The sequence below is a fragment of the Saimiri boliviensis genome, chromosome 6 (assembly GCF_048565385.1).
Source record: "Saimiri boliviensis isolate mSaiBol1 chromosome 6, mSaiBol1.pri, whole genome shotgun sequence".
NCBI lineage: Eukaryota > Metazoa > Chordata > Mammalia > Primates > Cebidae > Saimiri > Saimiri boliviensis.
The window spans coordinates 124652989-124674465 of NC_133454.1; the positions used below are offsets into that span (position 1 = coordinate 124652989).

Consider the following 21477-nt stretch of genomic DNA (forward strand, 5'->3'; position numbering starts at 1 on the left):
CTGCTCCCTGGAAGACACCTCCAGACCCCAGCCCATGGGGCAGCTCATGGCCCCAGCCCACCCTTCCCCTCCAACCCCTCCATCTCCTTCCTCTTGACCCTGGAGGCTTGAACCCCTGCTGGAGTACTGAGGATCTGGGTGAGTACTAGGGCCCAACCTCCCAGGCCAGCTCTGGCTGTAGGGACAGGGCCACACAGCTGAGGTCCCACGTGGCCCTGCTGATCCTACACGCCCTCCCCAACCCAGGAGGCCTGACCCCTACCTTTCCTGCACACCTGCCCAGTGAGGTGAGACTCTGAATGAAACCCAAACCTCGACTTAGCACACACCCAACCCCCCAGGGAGCTCCCCAGAGCACAGAGCCTCCTTCAGGTCCTTCTGGGGGGAGCCCCTGTGACCCAGACACCTGCACTTACATAAGCCCTCCAGGCCTCTCTGGGATCCGGGATTTTCTTACCAGAGATAAGAGTGGTTTGGGGGAATGAAAGGGGGGTGGGGCAAAGCTGAAATGCAGAGCAGAGGCTGAGGTGGCGGAGGGTGGGTGGGCTGCTGTCCGCTGCTGTGGGCCCCTAGCATTGGGCCAGATGGAGGTGGAGGCCCCTGGGCGCCCCATGGGGCAGGCTGCTGTCTTAAGCCAGCATTTCGCCCTTGTTACCTCCTCGCTGGGGGTCCAGGTCCTGTTGGGCCCAGCGTCTTCAGCAGTGAGGGCAGTGGCTCAGCTCTTCCTGGAGCCTGGGCTGGTGTGTGAGGGGCTGGGGGGCAGGGAGGGTGTGCAGGGCCCGGCCATCTTGCTCAAACCCTTGCTCTGTGGATTGGGTTTTACTTGATGAGGGGATGGGAACGCCATGGTCTGGATGACCTGGGGCCCTAACCTCTCAAAAACTCAGAGTCCCTGACGTGGGGGTGGGCAGGGTGGGGCTTGCTCCTGACTGCCCGATTTGGGGCATTTTGTTTCTATTTATTTATTATTTATTTTTGAGTTGGAGTTTCCCTCTTGTCACCCAGGCGGGAGTGCTGTGGTGCAGTCTCGGCTCACTGCAACCTCTGCCTCCCAAGTAGCTGGGATTACAGATGCCTGCCGCCGCACCTGGCTAACTTTTATATTTTTAGTAGAGACAGGGTTTCATCATGTTGGCCAGGCTGGTTTCGAACTCCTGACCTCAGGTGATCCACTCACCACAGCCTCCCAAAGTGCTGGGATTATAGGCATGGCATGAGCCACCGCGCCCAGCCTATCTGGGCATTTTAAAAGGGCTTTTTCCCAAGTGTCACCTGTGCAGCCAAGTCCCTGCCTTCTCGGGACGTGGGGAAGGGTAAGCAGCTGTAATCACTGCACCACATTATTCTGAACCCTCGGCACTAAAGTTTCCAGCTGCAATTTGGAGCCTAGTGACCCTAGGGACTGTGTGCCATGTGCCAAGGCTGGAATGGGGCTCCCAAACATGCCTTGGTGTCCTCTGGAGAACAGGGAAGGTGACGGTGCTGGGGTCCTGCTGGTAAGGGCAGCGGGCAGGGCGGCTGGGCCTGCAGATCTGGGTGATGGCCTGTGACTTGGCCCTCTGGGTGAGAGATGGAGAGACCTGGAGAAAGGGCATGGCGGAGGGGAGCCCTGCAGATGTGGGGACACCCGAACCCTCCTATGGGGTGTAACCCGAGCCCTCGGACACAGGGTGCACAGGATGTCTGCAGTCCTCACCCCTGACCTGTCCCTCCCCCTCCCAGCGCCCCTCCCTGGCCTCTTTGCATAAAGCCTGGCAGGCTGGGCCTCAGGTCAGGCCCATGGTCATGGCCTTCACAGACCTGCTGGACGCCCTGGGCGGTGTGGGCCGCTTCCAGCTCCTCCACACGGCGCTGCTGCTGCTACCCTGCAGCCTGCTGGCCTGCCACAACTTCCTGCAGAACTTCACGGCCGCTGTGCCCCCCCACCACTGCCGGGGCCCCGTCAACCACACTGAGGCCACCAACGACTCGGGGAACTGGCTGAGGGCCACAGTACCCCTGGACCAGCTTGGGGCCCCGGAGCCATGCCGGCGCTTCACGAAACCTCAGTGGGCCCTGCTGAGCCCCAACTCCTCTCTCCCGGGAGCAGCCACAGAGGGCTGCAAGGACGGCTGGGTCTATAACCGCAGTGTTTTGCCGTCCACCATCGTGATGGAGGTCAGAGGGGGCTGGGAGCAGGGGGCGCGGCTGCTGAGGCCCAGTCTGAAGCTCCTCTGTCTTCCCTGCAGTGGGATCTGGTGTGTGAGGCCCGCACTCTCCGAGACCTGGCTCAGTCCGTCTACATGGCCGGGGTGCTGGTGGGGGCTGCGGTGTTTGGCAGCCTGGCAGACAGGTGAGCCTGTGGGGATGAGGGCCCCAGCCACCCACTGCAGGGAGGAAAGCCCAGGCCTCTGCATTCATTTTTCTTTGTGAAAGTTGATTCGTGCATTTTAAACAGATAATACATATAGTACATTCACGTGGTTCCAGATCCCAAAAGGCACAGAAGAGCCCGCCGGGTGCATCTCTTTCCTGCCTCTGCCCCTCCCTGCAGTAATTCCCAGAGGGCAGCCTGGCTTCTATGTCTCTTACTGGAGACATGATTCTATGCAGTCAAGAAAGTGGGTGAATATGCTCCATGCCCGCATTTTTCTATTCCTGTTTTGTATTCTTTGCTTCTTTATATCCGCCCATTTTTTTGCTTTGAGATGAGGTCTCAGTGTGTTGCCCAGGTTGGTCTCACACTTCTAGGCTCAAGCAGTTCTCCCTCTGTCTCCCAAGTAGCTGGGGTTACAGGCCTGGCTGTCCTTTTTTATGCAAATGCTGGCATCCACCGCGCAGCGTCCTGCACCCAGCTTTTTCCTTCACTTTGGAGCCTCTCTTATTCACAAAGAGCGGTCCCAGCCCTCCTAGTGTTCACACTGCATCCCACTGTATGAATGAGCCAGAAAGAACCCTAACTTGCTCCCCCTTATTTTTTTAGAGACGGGAGTCTCGCTCTGTCACCCAGGCTGGAGTGCAGTGGTACGAACATAGCTCACTGCAGCTTCAGCTTTCTGGGCTCCAACGATCCTCCCACTTCAGCCTCCCAAGTAGCTGGGACTACGGGCACGCACCACCGCACCCAGCTAATTTAAAAATTTTTTTTTTTAGTAGAGATGGGAACTCACTATGTTGCCCAGGCTTTTCTCAAACTCCTGGGTTCAAGCAATCCTCCTGCCTCTGCCTCCTAAAGTGCTGGGATTACAGGTGTGAACACTGCGCCCGGCCTAAGTGACCCCTATTGATGGATGGCGACGTGCGGCCAGCTCATGGCTCTGAAGTTGGTTCCCATGCCTCCCTCTCTGCTCCTCTTTCCCCTTCCTCCTCTTTGTTCTCTCCCCTTTCCCTTCTCCTCTGCCCTTCTCTCAGTTTGGGTTTGGGGGGGCCCTCCTGGACTCTACCCCACACTCTGGAGTGTAGATGGCTCCCTGTGCCACACGCCTTAGGCCCTCATCACACTGTGTCATGACACATCTGGTCTTTCTACGTGTGAGCTTGTGTCTTATCCAGAGCGTCTCATTTGTCATAAGCCCTCAACTCAGGCCTGTCACTTATAGGTGATTAATAATCAAGGAACACTGTGTCACAATAAATGAGTAAATGAAAGAATGCATAAGTGAATGAGTGAGTGAATGAATGAATGGGTCATGCGGTGTGTGGAGAAGAAAAGCTGCCCCCTTCCTTGGCCTGCTGCCCTCCTGGCCAAGCTGAGGCTGTGCGCTCTGGCCCTGGACCCTCGTTGCAAATAGGGCGGTACCAAGGCCGGAATGGGATAACCCTGCCACCCTGGCCTTCGGCCCCTCTATGGCATGGCAACTCTCTACTCCACATAAAGACTCAACCCTGGCTTCTGCTCCCACACCAGGACAGGCCAAGGGCTCACCTGCTGTGAGTTCTGGTTTGAGGCCTCCCTCCAGCCAGAACAGTGCTCAGGTGACCTCTCCCTACCCTGCCATACTCATCTAGGGGCTTTGCAGAATCCCTGCCTTTCCTCAAGCCTGAATGAATCTCTTCACCAGCTTTTTTACACTATGCCCCTCCCTCTTGTGACCCACAAAGCCCGGGTCCCAGCAGTTTCAAGTTTCTGTTTTGGAGGGGTGGCTTTCACGGGGCACCCCATCTTCCCCTTGACTGCCTTGATAGCCCCCTGCTCAGGTGGAAGGGGCAGGCACGGGCTACCAATTTGCTCCTTGGCAGATGCTGCTGCTCCTCCAAAAACCCTAACGCCTATGCTCACTCTCTGGGCTCAGGCTGGGCCGCAAGGTGCCCCTGGTCTGGTCCTACCTGCAGCTGGCAGCTTCGGGGGCCGCCACAGCGTACTTCAGCTCCTTCAGTGCCTACTGCGTCTTCCGGTTCCTGATGGGCATGACCTTTTCTGGCATCATCCTCAACTCCCTTTCCCTGGGTGAGTCCAGCTGGGGAGAGGCTGGGAAAGGCTGGGACTCCTGAAAGAGAGGGGGCAGGGGAGGGGCAGTGTCCAGGGTCATGGACATTTTTCTCATGTTGTTTTCTTGGGATTCTCATCCAGCAACCTCAACTCAAAGCCTCCCAGCAGAGTTCTGGACTTGGGGCACCGGGGCTCCAGGTAGTGGCCCTGCTGTGGGTGGGGACTCCTGCACAGCCTTTCCCATGTCCAGGCTTCAGGGTATTCATCTGTAAACTGAGAGGGTTAGGTTTATTTTATTTGCGAATTAGCCAACATTAACCACTTACTAAGCACCTATTGTCTGCCAGGCTTAGTGTGGGGACACAGAGGCCACCGGCACACAGGAGGGGAGTGAGCCATCATGATCCCCAGGGCCGCAGTCAGCCCTGAAATTGTGTGACTCTAGGAAGGCTGGTGATTCCTCAGCTTCATGGTGGACACCTGGCTCCTGGATGCCAGCCTGGAGTGTTGTGCCCCCAAGCAATAAGTGATAGGCTCAGTCCTCCCTCTAGGCTGGTTCTAAGCAGCCCCTGGGTGGTCCTAGGAGAAAGCATTGCAGGACAGTACGAAGCCCACTTGGATACAGACCTGCCACCTACCTGTGCTTCACTTTAACTACTTAGCTTGCTCCTGGGGACACCACCGGCCACGGAAACTGCTGCCACCGTCAGCTGTCCAAAGATAGGATGGATCTTTTATATCAGGGGTCAGGGAGAAATCTTGGACCTGGAGAACCAGGATGCACCAGGCCAGCCTACCTGACCTCCCTCCCTCTCCCAGCACACAGAGGGATCTCAGCCAATCCCAGACTACACAGCTCACTCTGAGGGTGGGCATCTAGCCATGGCTTGAGACAGATATCCAAGGTCCACCTCATGCTGGAATGGGCTCTAACACCTATACACACACACACACACACCCATCAGAGACTGCCCAGCCTCTTAACACCTCCTGAGGCTGGAGAGGCCAGGCACTCTGTCTTGGGACAGCTCAGCCTATAAAGATGACTTTGTAGAGATTCCATCTAGTGCCCTGGAGCTCCCACTGTGGGCCATGCCCTGCCTTGGGTTACACCGCACACATGTAGTGACCCTCCCCCACATATATATGTGCCTCCCCTCCCTTTTGTTCCTGTACGCACTGTTCTGTACTTGATTCTTTCACTTAACCAAGTTTCACTGCTTCACTGCCTGATAGAGGGCCTCTAGCGGCAGGAGAGGCTCTATATGTTTTGGTGAACACAGCAAAGCCCTGCTCCTGGGAGCCCATGTTCTAGCGAGGGGAGATATCACCACCACACATCACAAATCCCATAGGATGTTTGAAGACAGTAAGGGCTACAGAGCAAAACCGAAGCCTGGGAAGGGGGTAAGAATGGCTGGACGCCGCATCTCATGCCTGTAATCCCAGCACTTTGGGAGGCCGGAGCAGGCAGATCACCTGAGATCAAGAGTTCGAGACCAGCCTGGCCAACATGGTGAAACCCCGTGTCTACTACAAATCAACAAACTAGCTGGGTGTGGTGGCAGGCGCCTGTAATCTCAGATACTCAGGAGGCTGAGGCAGGAGAATCGCTTGAACCTGGGAGGCGGAGGTTGCAGTGAGCCAAGATCACACCACTGCACTCCAGCCTGGGTGACAGAATGAGTGAGACTGTCTCAAGAAAGCAAAACAACAACAAAAACAAAAAGAATGGCCGGGCTGGAGGGGAGGGGTCTGCAATTTTAATTAGTGCGGTTTGGAAAAGCCGGCACTGAAAAGGGGTCACTTTGAGCAAAACTGCAAGGACTTGAGGGAGTGAGCCCTGCAGGTTTCTGGGGTGGAACATTCCAGGCAGAGGGAACTGCCAGGCAGAGGCCCTGCAGGGGAAAGTGTGCCCAGGGTGAAGAGCAAGGAGGGCCCTGCGGCTGAAGCGGAGTTGGGAGGCGGGTGACAGATGAGGTCGGAGAGGGCAGGTTCCTCAGGACCCTGTGGCCAGCGTTCTAGGACTGTGGCTTTGCCTCTGAATGAGACAAGAGACACTGGAGAATTTTGACCAGGGAGAGACCCGATCTGATTTAGGATTTGAGATCTGAGTAGATCTCTCTGGCTGCCATGTGACACCGGGACAGAAGCAGGGAGGCTGGTTAAGGGGCTACTGGTGACATCGAGCAAGAGACCAGGCTGAACCTGGCTACGGTGGCAGCAGCAGAGGGAGTGAGCTCAGATTCTGGCTAAATTCAGAAGGGTTTGCTGAAGGACTGGACGCACAGGCTTCCTGCCCATTGGGAGGAAGTGTCCTCCTTAATGTGTTAGGGCTGCCTCGTAAGGGTGTGTCATCACTTAACCAGTCCCCTATGATGGACATCCACGTTGTTCCAGGTTTTGCTATTTACAACAATTAGCAAAAAATTGCACCTTTGCCCATTTTCCTTTTAGCTTGTTGGCTGTTTTCCTATTGATTTGTGAAAACTCTTTCAGTATTAGGGAAGTTAGTCTTTTTCTCTTTTTTTCTTCTCCCTTTTTTTTTTTTTGAGACAGAATCTAGCTCTGTCACCCAGGCCGGAGTGTAGTGGTGCCATTTCAGCTCACTGCAACCTTCACCTCTCGGGTTCAAGGGATTCTTGTGCCTCAGCCACCCAAGTAGCTGGGATTACAGGCTCACGCTACCATGCCTGGCTAATTTTTGTATTTTTAGCAGAGATGGGGTTTCACCATGTTGGTCAGGCTGGTCTCGAACTCCTGAGCTCAGGTGATCCACCCTCCTCAGTCTCCTAAAGTGCTGACATTATAGGTGTGAGCTACCTCACCCAGACTGAAATTAGTCCTTTATCTGTTAGTTAGGTTACAACTATGTTTTTACTTTTTTTGTTGACGTTATGCCTTGGCTTATGGTGTTTTGCTTGTTTTATTCCAGTGCAGATATTTTTTATTTTTACAATTCCAAGTTTGTCAATCTTCCCTTTTTTTTTTTTTTTTTTTTTTTTTTTTGAGACGGAGTTTCGCTCTTGTTACCCAGGCTGGAGTGCAATGGCGTGATCTCGGATCACCGCAACCTCCGCCTCCTGGGTTCAGGCAATTCTCCTGCCTCAGCCTCCTGAGTAGCTGGGACTACAGGCACGTACCACCATGCCCAGCTAATTTTTGTATTTTAGTAGAGACGGGGTTTCACTATGTTGACCAGGATGGCTTCAATCTCTTGACCTCGTGATCCACCCGCCTCGGCCTCCCAAAGTACTGGGATTACAGGTGTGAGCCACCGCGCCCGGCTTCAATCTTTCCTTTTATTGCTCCTGGGTTTTGTGACATTCTTGGTAAAGCCTTTCCCTGCCCTAATTGTAAAATAATCTAGATTATTGTAAAATAATCTATCGTGACTTCTGGCATTCTTGTAGTTTTATTGTTTATTGAGTTCTTTGATCCACTTAGAATCTACCTAGAGTGCAGTAAGGACACCTTTACCTGCATCTCAGCGGGTCTCTGGAATAAGTTTAAGTTGTCAGAATAATGATAAGGTGGGTGTGGCGAATCAAACAACCACGTGGGTAGCCAAACCCTACTGCATGTGCCTGTTTTCTCCTCAGTTGTGGAGTGGATGCCCACCCGGGGCCGGACTGTGGCGGGCATCTTGCTGGGGTACTCCTTCACCTTGGGCCAGCTCATTCTGGCTGGGGTCGCGTACCTGATTCGCCCCTGGCGGTGCCTGCAGTTTGCTGTCTCGGCTCCTTTCCTGATCTTTTTCCTCTATTCTTGGTATGTCCTGAACAGAGTGGGGTGGCCCTATGAGAGGTTGGGGTGTGCAGTGACCAGGGCTTGCTGGACCTAACGAGGGACACAAAGGATGGCAGGTGTCCATGGAGGCTGCAACCTCTCCAGTCCTCATGAATGGCACTGGGATGCTCTGGTAACATCCCTTGCATTTGTGTGGGCTCTGAACATCCCAAGGGCTTTGCCTTCATCAACTCCTTTGCATCCTTCAACACTTTGTAAGTACTTCGAGTACTTATAAAGTTGTAAGAATAGAACTGGGGCATTTATAAGAGGGTAATGAGGCACAGCCCAGAGAGAGCTCATGACTTGCTCAAGGCCACACAGCTAGGGTCAGAACCAGATTCAAAACCAGGTCTGGGACAGGTAGGGTGGCTCACGCCTATAATCCCAGCACTTTGGGAGGCCAAGATGGGCAGATCCCTTGAGGTCAGGAGTTCCAGACCAGCCTGGCCAATATGGTGAAACCCTGTCTCTACTAAAAATACAAAAAAAAAAAAAAATTAACCAGGGTAGTGATGGGCGCCTGTAATCCCAGCTACTTGGGAGGCCGAGGCAGGAGAATTGCTTGAACTCGGGGGTGGAAGGTGCAGTGAGCTGAGATTGTGCCACAGTGCACCAGCCTGGGTGACAGAGCAAGACACAGTATCAAAAACCAACCAACCAACCCATGGGTCTGTTGAAGTCCTAAGTCCTCTGTAATCTTTTTTTTTTTTTAATGGGGTCTCCCTCTGTTACCCAGGCTGGAGTGAGGTGGCACAATGACACAATCTCAGCTCACTGCAACCTCCACCTCCCAGGTTCAAGAAATTCTCTTGTCTCAGCCTCCTGAGTAGCTGGGATTATAGGCACACAGCACCATGCCTGGCTAGTTTGTTGTTGTTGTTGTTGTTGTTGTTTTTGTCTTTTTAGTAGAGATGGGGTTTCACTATGTTGGCCAGGCTGGTCTTGAACTCCTGACCTCAGGTGATTTACCCGCCTCAGCATCCCAAAGTACTGAGATTACAGGCATGGGCCACCACACCTGGCCAAGTCCTCTGCAGTGTTTAAATACTGTCCAGTGAGTCTTCATATGATGTGCTGCAGAAAAAGGGAAGCTGGCCAGCCCCCAGACTTCCTGATGCTGCATACAGGAGCGGGGACAGTTCACCTTTTTTGGGGTCTGAGAGAAGGTGGACAAGGGGGTATTGGGCTTGGGGAACAGAATGAGCCCTACCCAGCCCCAGATTCTTCTTCTTCCTCCTCTCGATCCCAGGTGGCTTCCAGAGTCATCCCGCTGGCTCCTCCTGAACGGCAAGTCCAAGTTAGCTGTCCAGAACCTGCGGAAGGTGGCTGCAATGAACGGGAGGAAGGAGGAAGGGGAAAGGCTGACCAAGGAGGTAAGCGGGCTTTGAGGAAGGAAAGGCAGGAACAGTCTCCAGCCTGTTACACTAGGATGAAGCAACTTCCCAGGGCTCATGTGCCATCCAGGCGTAGACGCTGGGAATAAACAGGACAGGCAGAGTTCCGTGTGTGAAATATGTTGTTTAGGTGTGGCATGATTGTGTGATTTGGGGTAAATAATTTAACTGCTTTGCTCACCAGTCTATCCATCTTTGCAATGAGGAAATAACCTCATTACCCTTGACAGCCAGTTGAAATTTTAATAAACTAAAATTACTAAAATGGCAACCACAAAGTAAAATTTTCGGGGAATCAATAACAAAATTACCATTATAAATATCATTTATTATAAGATAGTTACCATTTATTATCAATAAGCACCGTTTCTCAAGCCCCACACTGGTACTAGGCTAAGAGTTTTATGTACATAATCTCATTTCATGTCTCGTTTTTGCCAACGAGGAAACTGAAGTGTGGACAGGTCCGGTAACTTGCCTGGAAACACACAGTAGGATGTGGCAGAACCTCTTAGAACCCCTGCTCTTATCTGACCCAATCTCCAAGCCTATACCAGGAATGGGGTGGGGGGCCCTCCAGAACCGCAGAATTTCAGGAGTGTTGGGGCTCATGTTGGAGCTTCTCAACACTCTGGAAACAGCCCCTCAAGTGCCATCAGTCCTTGGATGTAAGGGAGACTAGGGCCAGCCACCTCACCAAAGACCTCAATCCCAGCTCTCCTCCACACAGATGAAGGGGTTCCCAGCAGGGATATGGGGTCCCAGCTCCCTTACTTCCCTTAAGCAGACTCTCCTTGCCCAGGTGGTGAGCTCCTATATCCAGAGAGAGTTTGCGAGTGTCCGCACCTCCAACTCAATCTTGGACCTCTTCCGAACCCCGGTCATCCGCAAAGTCACGTGCTGTCTCATGGTGATCTGGTAGGTGATGGGCTCATGCCCAAATCTTTCACCCGAGGCAGGGGCATGCTCTCTGCTCCCACTGAAAAACTGAACTGAAATACTCTTAATGCAATGAGCAGGTGAGCCTTGTGAACGCAATCTCTTCCCACACCCCTTTTCCAGCACTCGCCCTCTGCTGGATGCTGAGATGTGGTGACAGATGAGACAACGTAATGACCAAGGAACCCCACTCTGAGCAGTGGGTCTCACCTGGGTGGGAGGACTATTGGAATCACCAAGGCAGCTTTTCCAGAATGTACCTTGTCCCATCCTGATATGCCCTTGGAGCTGGCTTCCAGTGGATTCTGGGAAGTGTCCCACTCTGGAAAAAACACTTCTGGCTCCAGAAGGGGATAGACAGAAAAATTGTAATTTCCAGACAGTGAGACAAGCACCCTGACAGCATTTCTGCTAGTTGGGGCTGCTGAGGGCTTCAAGTAAGAGATAGCATTTAAACTGGTTTTAAAAGATGGTTAATCAAGGTTGCAAAGGTGGGCAGGAAGGAATTCCTAACAGGTTCACAGACAGGAAGACGTGAAATGGGCAAAAATGCAAAGGCAGCCCACGTGCAACAGCACCACCAACTGGAAGCTGACACATCCTAAGGGGAGGGGCTGATAAAAAGCAACCGTGTTGATTTCATTCTACTGGATTTCCTGCACATTTAAATAATTGTTATTGATACTTATGAAGCAGGGAGTGCAGGCAATGAATTACTAATCGTTTTCTTTTTCTTTCTTTCTTTTTCTTTTTTTTCTCCATTACCTGAAGCATCTGAATCTCATCTCTCTCTCTCTCTCTTTTTTTTTTTTTTTTTTTTTTTTTTTTAATGGAGTCTCACTCTGTCACCAGGCTGAAGTGCAGTGGCACCATCTTGGCTCACTGCAACCTCTGCCTCCTGGGTTCAAGCTATTCTCCTGCCTCAGCCCCCTGAGTAGCTAGGACTCCAGGCGGGTGCCGCCACACCCAGCTAATTTTTGTATTTTTAGTAGAGACAGTGTACTATCTGTTTTCTGTAGCAGACTGGGCAGTCCCTTTTAGTAGGTATCAGCTGGACTCTGAGGTCAGACTACCCATGTGACCTGAGCAAGTTAAGGAGCCCAGCCTCCCGAGGTCTCTCCTATGTCTGTAAGGTCCTTGTGAGGATCCAGAGTTAAGACATGAGGCCAGCCCCGGTGACTCATGTGTGTAATCCCTATGGGAAGCAGAGGCAGAGGATGGTTCGAGCCCAGGAGTTCCAGACCAGCCTGAGCAACATAGGGAGACCCCCTACCAGCCAGGCATGGCCACCTGTGGTTCCAGCTACTTGGGACGCTGAGGTGTGAGGATCGCTTGAGCTTAGGAGTTTGAGGCTGCTCTGTGATCGCACCACTGCACTCCAGCCTGGGTGACAGAGGCAGACCCCGTCTCAAAAAAATGAAACAAAGTTAAGACACATAAAGCACTTGTTGGCAGGTTGCCCCCGGGGAAGCTCTGGGGTCAAGAGTCTTTCCTCCGGTTTGGATTTGGAGCTGTGACCCCTGTGTACTGGGAAGATGGAAAGGCCCCGACTCTGGGGGCTGTGAGGTCTTCTGCCCTGACCGCGTGGTCGGCAGCGCAGTTCTGGCTCTGGCGGGCGGGAGAGCTCCCGTCTCCCTGCGGTAGCCCCGCCGGCCTAGGCTTCCCTTCGTCCACCTTCCTCTTTCTGCGAGGGAGAAACAGATCCTGAGTTCAGAATTCCAGAGCTGAAAGTCCTCTCTTGGATCATTCTGGAAAAATAAACCAAAGGCCCGTTTTTGTTGAGAAAGTGACTCGGCCGCCATCCGGAGCTCCCTGCCTGCAGGTGGGGCGGTTCTCCCGTGGAGCCGACCCGCCCTGACCCGCTCAAAGCTCCCCCGGGCACCGCAGGTTCGGCTCGCGCACGCCGGGACTTACCAATCGCGCCGGGAAAATCGGGGCAGTTTCCAAATGTTTCGCTTCGCTGACATCTGGGAGCCGCGCCAAGCTCGCGCCTGGGATCAATTACACAGTCCTGGCTTTGGGGAGTGGGAGGCGGCGAGCGTGCCCACCTCCCAACCCCTTCCTTGCCAGTGTGTCTGAGATGAGGTGGGGATGGGGAGTCCTGGGGTTCGAAAAAGGATGGGGGAGGAGGAAGAGGAAGTGTTAGGAACTGGTGAACTTTCACAAACTTCCACTGAACCCTATTGAAAATGCCTTCAATTAACTGGGATTTTTTTATTTACTGGTTGATTGATTTGGTTGGGACAAGGTCTTTCCCTGGCACCCAGGCTGGAGTGCAGTGGCACGATCATAGCTCACTGCAGCCTGACCTCCCAGGCTCAAACGATCCTTCCACCCCAGCCTCTGTAGCAGCTAGGACTACAGGTGCCTGCCACCAACCCCAGGCTACTTTTTTTTTTTTTTTTTTTTTTTTTTTTTTTTGAGACGGAGTTTCACTCTTGTTACCCAGCTGGAGTGCAAAGGCGCGATCTCGGCTCACCGCAACCTCCGCCTCCTGGGTTCAGGCAATTCTCCTGCCTCAGCCTCCTGAGTAGCTGGGATTACAGGCACGCACCATCATGCCCAGCTAATGTTTTGTATTTTTAGTAGAGACGGGGTTTCACCATGTTGACCAGGATGGTCTCGATCTCTTGACCTTATGATCCACCCGCCTCGGCCTCCCAAAGTGCTGGGATTACAGGCTTGAGCCACCGTGCCCGGCCAACTCACGCTATTTTTTGAAAATAGAGATGGGGTGGGGTCTTGCAATGTCCCCGAGGTTGGTCTAGAACTCCTGGACTGAAGCAGTTCTTCGCTTCAAAGCAGGACTTTGGAACTTGGGTTTGAATCTCAGCTCTGCCACTTACTGGCTTTGTGATCCTGGGCAAGTTACTTAACCTCTCTGTGCCTGAGCTTCCCCATCTGTAACATGGGCATCATAACAGTACCTACCACATCAGGTTGTTGTGAAAAGTAGGCTGTAAAGCAGGTAGAACAGTACCTGAATGCGCGTTGTTTTCTGTTAATTAGATACACGAGTGAATGCTCCTCTCAACCTATTCTTCCTCCCATCTCTGAACTTCTCCCATCTCCCATCTCTGTCAGGCGTGAGTTTGTATTCTGGCAGATCTTAGGACATACACGACACCCTAATACTTACACATAAACACATACATATTCTTATAGAAATGGATTTAATAGGGACTGGGCGTGGTGGCTCATGCCTGTAATCCCAGCAGTTTGGGAGGCTGAGGTGGGAGGATCACCTGAGTCAGGAGTTCGAGACCAGCCTGTCCAACATGGTGAAACCCTGTCTTTACTGAAAATGTAAAACTTATTCAGGTGTGGTGGCATGTGCCTGTAATCCCAGCTACTCAGGAGGCTGAGGCAGAAGGACCACTTGAACCCAGGAAGCAGAGGTTGTAGTGAGCAGAGATTGCACCATGTACTCCAGCCTGGGCAAAAACAGTGAGACTCCATCTCAAAAAATATATATATACACACACATCAATATATATTTTTTTCTGGATAAAATTTTTTTTCTGGATATTGGTTTTCACAAACATATATATATATATATATATATATATATATATATATATATTTTTTTTTTTTTTTCTTTTTTTTTTGAGACAGAGTTTCACTGTTACCCAGGCTGGAGTGCAATGGCGCGATCTCGGCTCACCGCAACCTCCGTCTCCTGGATTCAGGCAATTCTCCTGCCTCAGCCTCCTGAGTAGCTGGGATTACAGGTGCGTGCCACCATGCCCAGCTAATTTTTTGTATTTTTGGTAGAGACGGGGTTTCACCATGTTGACCAGGATGGTCTCGAACTCTTGACCTCGTGATCCACCCGCCTCGGCCTCCCAAAGTGCTGGGATTACAGGCGTGGGCCACCGCGCCCAGCTCACAAATATATTCTACTGTTAGCTTACCTTCATAAAATGTTGGAATAAATGTGTATTTATTCTTCTATAAATGTATAATCATAGAAAAGTGGCAAAATTAGTACAGAGAGTTCCTGTATCCACTTCACCCAGTTCCCCTCATAAAATCATCTTAAATTACCATAGTACATTTGTCAAAAGTAATAATTTAAGGTTGGTAATTTACTATTAACTAAACTAGAGATTTATTTGAATTTTACCAGTTAGTATATCCCATTACATTTAGTCATATCACATGTCTTCTTGGTCTCCTTGGATCTGGGACAGTTTCTTAGTCTTTCTTTATTTTTCATGACCTTTACAGTTTTGAAAAGTATTGGTCAGGTATTTTGCAGAATGTCACTCAATTTGGATTTTTTTTTTTTTAAGCCCAGGCTGGAGTGCAATGGCCTGATCTTAGCTAACTGTAACCTCTGTTTCCCGGGTTCAAGTGATTCTCCCACCTCAGCCCCCTAAGTAGCTGAGATTACAGACATGTGCCACCATGCCCCACTAATTTTGTATTTTTAGTAGAGACAGGGTTTCACCATGTTGGTCAGGCTGGTTTTGAACTCCTGACCTCAAGAGATCCATCAGCCTCAGCCTCCCAAAGTTCTGGGTTTACAGATGTGAGCCACTGCACCCGGCCTCAATTGGGATTTGTCTGATGGTTTTCTCATTATTAGACTGGGATTGTGGATTTGGGAAAGGGCAACCGTGGAGGTGATATGACCTTCTCATCATATCATATCATAAGCAGGCATATGTGATGTCAGCATGGCTGACTCTGGTGATGTTAAAGTTGATCCCTCGGTGAAGGTAGCGTCTACCAGGTTTCTCCACTGTAAAGTTAATTATGTTTTCTTCCCATATTTTTGTTTTTACTTTTAAATTTTAATCTGTTTATTTATTTTGAGACAGGTTATGACACTGGCTAATTTTTGTACTTTTGGTAGAAATGGGTTTGCATCATGTTGCCAAGGTTGGTCTTGAACTCCTGGGCTGAAATGATCCACTCATCTCAGCCTCTCAAAGTGCTGGGATTACAGGTGCAAGCCACCGTGCGCAGCCTCTTTCCATATTCTATTATTATTATTATTTGAGATGGAGTCTTTCTCTGTCACCAGGTTGGAGTGCAGTGGTGTGATCTCGGCTCACTGCAACCTACACCTCCCAGATTCAAGCAATTCCCCTACCGAGTAGCTGGGACTACAGGTGCGTCCCACCACACCCGGCTGCCTTTTGTATTTTAGTAGAGACTGGGTTTTACCATGTTGGCCAGGATGGTCTCAATCTCCTGATTTTATGATCTGCCCGCCTCGCCTCCCAAAGTGCTGGGATTACAGGCGTGAGCCACTGCACCCGGCCATGTTCTGTTATTTTTTATTTATTTATTTATTTTTTGAGACGGAGTTTCGCTCTTGTTACCCAGGCTGGAGTGCAATGGCGCGATCTCGGCTCACCACAACCTCCGCCTCCTGGGTTCAGGCAATTCTCCTGCCTCAGCCTCCTGAGTAGCTGGGATTACAGGCACACGCCACCATGCCCAGCTAATTTTTTGTATTTTTAGTAGAGATGGGGTTTCACCATGTTGACCAGGTTGGTCTCGATCTCTTGACCTCATGATCCACCCGCGCTGGCCTCCCAAAGTGCTGGGATTACAGGCTTGAGCCACCGCGCCCGGCCTCTGTTATTTTAAAGTGGGTCCAGTCTGCACTCAAGGAGAGGGAAATTAAGCTTCATCTCCTGAAGGAGTGGAGTATTGACACATATTGTTTGTGTAGGGCACATTGGGAGCCAGATGTAAGGCTGAGTGCTCCACAGGGTCGTGGGGTGAGCCTTATGCTGTGCTGAGGCGCAGGATCCGAGAAATAAAGAGACAGAACACAGAAGTATAAAGAAAACGCAGCAGGGCTCTGGGGGCCACGCCACCTATAAGCAGAGTCAGGCGAGGCCCCGAATGTCCAGAAGCATGAGTATTTATTGTGTATAGGTTAGCGGGCAGGGCAGTGAGTGAAATCATCTTTAAGAATAGTGATAGTGTCATGAGCAATAAAACATAGGGTTCACCCCCATTAGGTCACCTAGGCCAGGAGGTGGACAGTGCATAGCAAGGGGCCCATTCCCATGAAGGCAAGGGCCGTGTGCAGTAAGGGGTCCACCCCCATTAGGTCTCCAAGGCTTGAAGGTGGGCTGTGCGCAGTGAAGAGGGTGCAGTGTGCAATACTTCTATCTATGGGAAAACTACTTCTAAGATTTATAGGAGGATGCTTTAAGTCACATAGCAGTGACAGAGCTGTCAAAGTTACCTCCACCTTCTGGCAGCTTCCAATGGGTTCTATGGGAAGATGCTTTTCAAGCAACACAGTAGCAAGAGCTGATAAAGTTCACAGTCACCAAGGTGGATTGCCGGTCTAAGGGCAGCCTTCCACAAGAACTGGAGCAAGGTCCTACAACTCCTTTATCAGGAGGAGTGGCTCTCGCCCCAAGCCTGCCATACAGCGGGTATCTTTACCATACTGAACGCTGCCGCCTGGGCCATGGATTCTTGTCCTGGTATAACTGTTTTCCCTTAAATCATACTCTGCACTGTGTCTGCTCTAGGCATTCCTCCGATTATAAGCTGCTTATCCCTTAATTCATGCTCTGTACTGTGTCCACTCTAGGCATTTCTCCGATTATGAACTAAGATATAATTATAGGCATATATGTAGGGAAATATTCTTTAGGCACTCATACTATCAACTTTTATATGATTATATAGAGAGGATTATGTAAAGGGAGGCTTCAAGCCCTATTTCTATAAACTAATATACGATTATGTAAAGGATATATAAAAGGAAATAGCTGAGTAGTAACACTATAAAGTGAGAGATTCCTCAAGCCCCGACTGTGCCAGGGTTCTGCTTAGCTCTCATTCCTTGGTGCCTCTAAGGGGGGTTACCCGCAGTTTGGAGTTCTTCTTTCGGAAAGATTTATTTATAAAATCATTTATTTCTCGAGACTCACGTATACTCATGTAGCTTATATTTTGGGTTATAATTCAATGACGTTTTTCCTTTATTTAGTAGATACGACATCTTGACCTTATTTCCCAAATTGCTCCAGCTTTGGCCATTGGGAGTCTTCTGCTTTGGCTCTGGTGTCCTTTGGCCTTCTTCCATCTTCTTCTTTTTTTATTTTTTAGCATTGTCTTAATTTCGGCACTGAGGTGGACTGCAGAGAAAAGCAAACACCCTCCAGAGTCCACACACTGGACCCAGGATTGGGTGGTGGAAAGGGATTCGGAGGGAGGGGTCTGAGCTCTAACGCCAAAGCCAGAGACTTAGGAGACCTGGAAGGGGTGATTATGGAAAGTCAGGGAATTTTACCTTGCCAAGGAGAGGAGTCGTCTGTCATCCACCCTTGTGTCCCCTCCCCTGGGGTCAGAACAGTGACTCACAGGGTGAACAAGGACCGTTCCACTGCTTCTCCCAGGTTCTCCAACTCCATGGCTTACTACGGCCTGGCCATGGACCTGCAGAAGTTTGGGCTCAGCCTATACCTGGTGCAGGCCCTGTTTGCAATCATCGACATCCCGGCCATGCTGGTGGCCACCGCCACCATGATTTACGTGGGCCGCCGGGCCACAGTAGCCGCCTTCCTCATCCTAGCTGGGCTCATGGTGATCGCCAACATGTTTGTGCCGGAAGGTGAGCCACCCACTTCTGCTCTGGCTGCCCACTAAGAACTGCGAGCCTCTGAGGTCTGGTAGACAACAAATTTCACATGGCAACGAGGCCTAGGGGTATTTCTCTGGATCTGAAAAGAAAGCAACTGTTAGGCCGGGCGCGGTGCCTCACGCCTGTTATCTCAGCATTTTGGGAGGCTAAGTCGGGTGGATCACATAAGGTCAGGAGTTCAAGACCAGCCCGGCCAACATGGTGAACCCCAGTCTCAACTAAAAATACAAAGAAATTAGCCAGGCATGGTAGCACACACCTGTAATCCCAGCTACTCAGGAGGCTGAGGCAGTAGAATCACTTGAACCTGGGAGACGGAGGTTGCAGTGAGCCAAGATCGTGCCACTGCACTCCAACCTAGGTGACAGAGTAAGACTCTGTCTCAAAAAAACAAAAACAAGCCAGGCACGGTGGCTCACGTGTGTAATCCCAGCACTTTGGGAGGCTGAGGTGGACGAATCACAAAGTCAGGAGTTCAAGATCAGCCTGCTCAACATGGTGAAACCCCATCTCTACTAAAAATACAAAAATATTAGCTGGGCATGGTGGTGGGTACCTGTAATCCCAGCTACTCGGGAGGCTGAGGCAGGAGAATTGCTTGAACCCGGGAGGCAGAGGTTGCAGTGAGCTGAGATTGAGCCTCTGCACTCCAGCCTGAGTGACAGTTCAAGACTCCATCTCAAAAAAAAAAAAAAAAAAAAAAGAAAGCGACTGTTGATTACTAGAGTTTGTATTAAGTACTTAGTGCCCAGTGGCAGTTAGTGGTGGAGGCCTTGATTCTTGGCTCTCAGAGCTTCTACCTCGTGGTCAGGGAGGTTAGACAGGGGCATCTAAGAAGCTGGAGAGCACAGGGCTGGCTCAGTGTGGCCGGCGGAGTGTGTGGCTCCCCAGAATCTGAGCAGGAAACATGTCCAAGGATTGAGAAGTTAGAGTTCGAACTTCAGCTGGACTGGCCCTGGAATAGTGGTTTCCAAACCTGATTAGAATGACCCTTACCTGGAGCGCCTTGAAGACTCCCTGTGCCCAGATGCTCCTGGTCAGTGCACTGTGAATCTCAAGGAGTGGAACTCAACCCTCAGTATTTTACAAACTGTCCAGCAAGACGCCAGGGTTGAACAGCAGCAACATAGAGCATGTGCTCAACCTTGTGCCCCTGGTGCCTGCAGCCTCGGCCTTGGACAGGCCATCCAGCTTCTCTGTGCTTCGGTTCTTCACCTGAAAATGGATGAATGTTATTATTGGTATCTTGGCCTATTTTCTTCCTTTTTTCGTACTTATAGATTTGAATTTAGCATAGTTGAGATCATATTTTGTTTATTCATATAAAAATGTAAATCAGATTATATATGTATATGTGTGCATGTGTACATATATATAATATGCCCTTATTTCAGCACGTATATGTTGAAACATACACATGCTTTTCTATGTTAGCACAAATGTTTGTTTCACGGACCTGTTTTTTTTGTTGTTGTTGTTTGTTTTGTTTTTTGGAGAAGTCTCACTCTGTTCCCCAGGCTGGAGTGCTGTGGTGCTCACTGCAACCTCTGCCTCCCAGGTTCAAGTGATTCTCCCGCCTTAGCCTTCGAGTAGCTGGGATTAGAGGTGTGTGCCACCATGCCTGGCTAATTTTTGTATTTTTAGTAGAGATGTGGTTTCACCATGTTGGTCAGGCTGGTCTCAAACTCCTGACTTCAAGTGATCTGCCCACCTTGGCCTCCCAAAGTGCTGAGAGTACAGGCGTGAGCCCCTGCGCTCGGCCTCATGGACCCGCTCTTTTATTATTATATAATAGTTTCCTTCCTTCCTTCCTGCCTGCCTGCCTGCCTGCCTTCTCTTCTCCCTCCACCCCGCCCTGTCCCGCCTTGCCCTGCCCCACTTAGCCTCTCTTCTTTTCTGAGACAGAGTCTCACTTTGTGGCCCAGGCTGGAGTGCAGTGGCACAATCGTGACTCACGACCTCCTAAGCTCAAGCAATCCTCCCACCTTAGCCTCCGGCTGGGACTACAGGTGCATTTCACCACATCTGGCTAATTCTTTGTATTTTTGTGTAGAGACAGGGTTTTGCCATGTTGCCTAGACTGGTCTCAAACTCCTGGGCTCAAGCAATCTGCCTGCCTTGGTCTCCCAATGTGCTGGGGTTATAGACGTGAGCCACTGAACCCAGCCTAGATAATATTTCATCTAGATTGATGTTTCTCAACTCTGGCTTCATCATACAATCTCCTGGGGACCTTTAAAAAATACCCAAATTTGAGCCTATCCCCAATAGGTCTTGCTAGAGTGGATATTGAGTAAGACCCAGGTGTGAGTGTTTCATAAAATCTCCCCACCTGATTCCAGTTTGCAGCCATGGCCGCCACCCAGCTGGAGAAGGCACCATCATTTTCTTGACCACTGTCCTAATGTTGGATGTTTGAATAGGGGTTTTGCTATTTATAAACAACAGCAGAAGAAGCATATTAAAAATGAGGGCAGGCCGGGCGCGGCGGCTCAAGCCTGTAATCCCAGCACTTTGGGAGGCCGAGGCAGGTGGATCACGAGGTCGAGAGATCGAGACCAACCTGGTCAACATGGTGAAACCCCGTCTCTACTAAAAATACAAAAAAAATTAGCTGGGCACGGTGGTGCGTGCCTATAATCCCAGCTACTCAGGAGGCTGAGGCAGGAGAATTGCCTGAACCCAGGAGGTGGAGGGTTGCGGTGAGCCGAGATCGCGCCATTGCACTCCAGCCTGGGTAACAAGAGCGAAACTCCGTCTCAAAAAAAAAAAAAAAAAAAAAAAAAAATGAGGGCAATGGACCAGGCATGGTAGCGCATGCCTGTAATCCCAGTACTTTGGGAAGCCGAGGCAGGGGGATCACCTGAGGTCAGGGGTTCGAGACCAGCCTGGCCAAATCCTGTCTCTACTAAAAATCCAAAAATCAGCCGGTCGTGGTGGTGCGCACCTGTAATCCCAGCTACTCAGGAGGCTGAGACAGGAGAATCACTTGAACCTGGGAGGTGGAGATTGCAGTGAGCCGGGATCATGACACTACACTCCAGCCTGGGCTACAGAGTGAGACTCTGTCTCAAAAAAAGAAAAGAAAAGAAAGAGAAAGAAAATGAGGACAATGGCAAACATTTAACGAGCACTTAGCACCCACGGCATCAGCTTACGACAACCCCATAAAGCAGGTACTATTTTCCTCATTTTACAGAAGAGGACACAGCAGTGCAGAGGCGATAAGAAACAGTGACCAAGGTCAGCCGGCGGGGTGAGAGCTGCGATTTGAATCCAGGCCTGCCCTTTTTTTTTTTTTTTTTTTGAGACGGAGT

At 50.8% G+C, this 21477-nt stretch overlaps 1 protein-coding gene and 1 pseudogene across 1 annotated transcript in view; one reads left to right on the forward strand and one right to left on the reverse strand.

The window, feature by feature from the left end:
• The first annotated feature begins 933 nt into the window (after nucleotides 1–933).
• SLC22A20 (solute carrier family 22 member 20) overlaps nucleotides 934–21477 on the forward strand; it is a 36508-nt gene continuing 15964 nt past the window's right edge. The window contains exons 1-7 of the mRNA XM_074401695.1: nucleotides 934–2157; nucleotides 2229–2332; nucleotides 4272–4426; nucleotides 8011–8179; nucleotides 9450–9573; nucleotides 10397–10512; nucleotides 17916–18130. Of these exons, the coding sequence (XP_074257796.1) occupies nucleotides 1780–2157; nucleotides 2229–2332; nucleotides 4272–4426; nucleotides 8011–8179; nucleotides 9450–9573; nucleotides 10397–10512; nucleotides 17916–18130 (1261 nt within the window). The 5' untranslated portion in view covers nucleotides 934–1779. The remainder of the gene's footprint in view (nucleotides 2158–2228; nucleotides 2333–4271; nucleotides 4427–8010; nucleotides 8180–9449; nucleotides 9574–10396; nucleotides 10513–17915; nucleotides 18131–21477) is intronic.
• LOC141584784 (uncharacterized) lies at nucleotides 9930–17518 on the reverse strand (annotated as a pseudogene).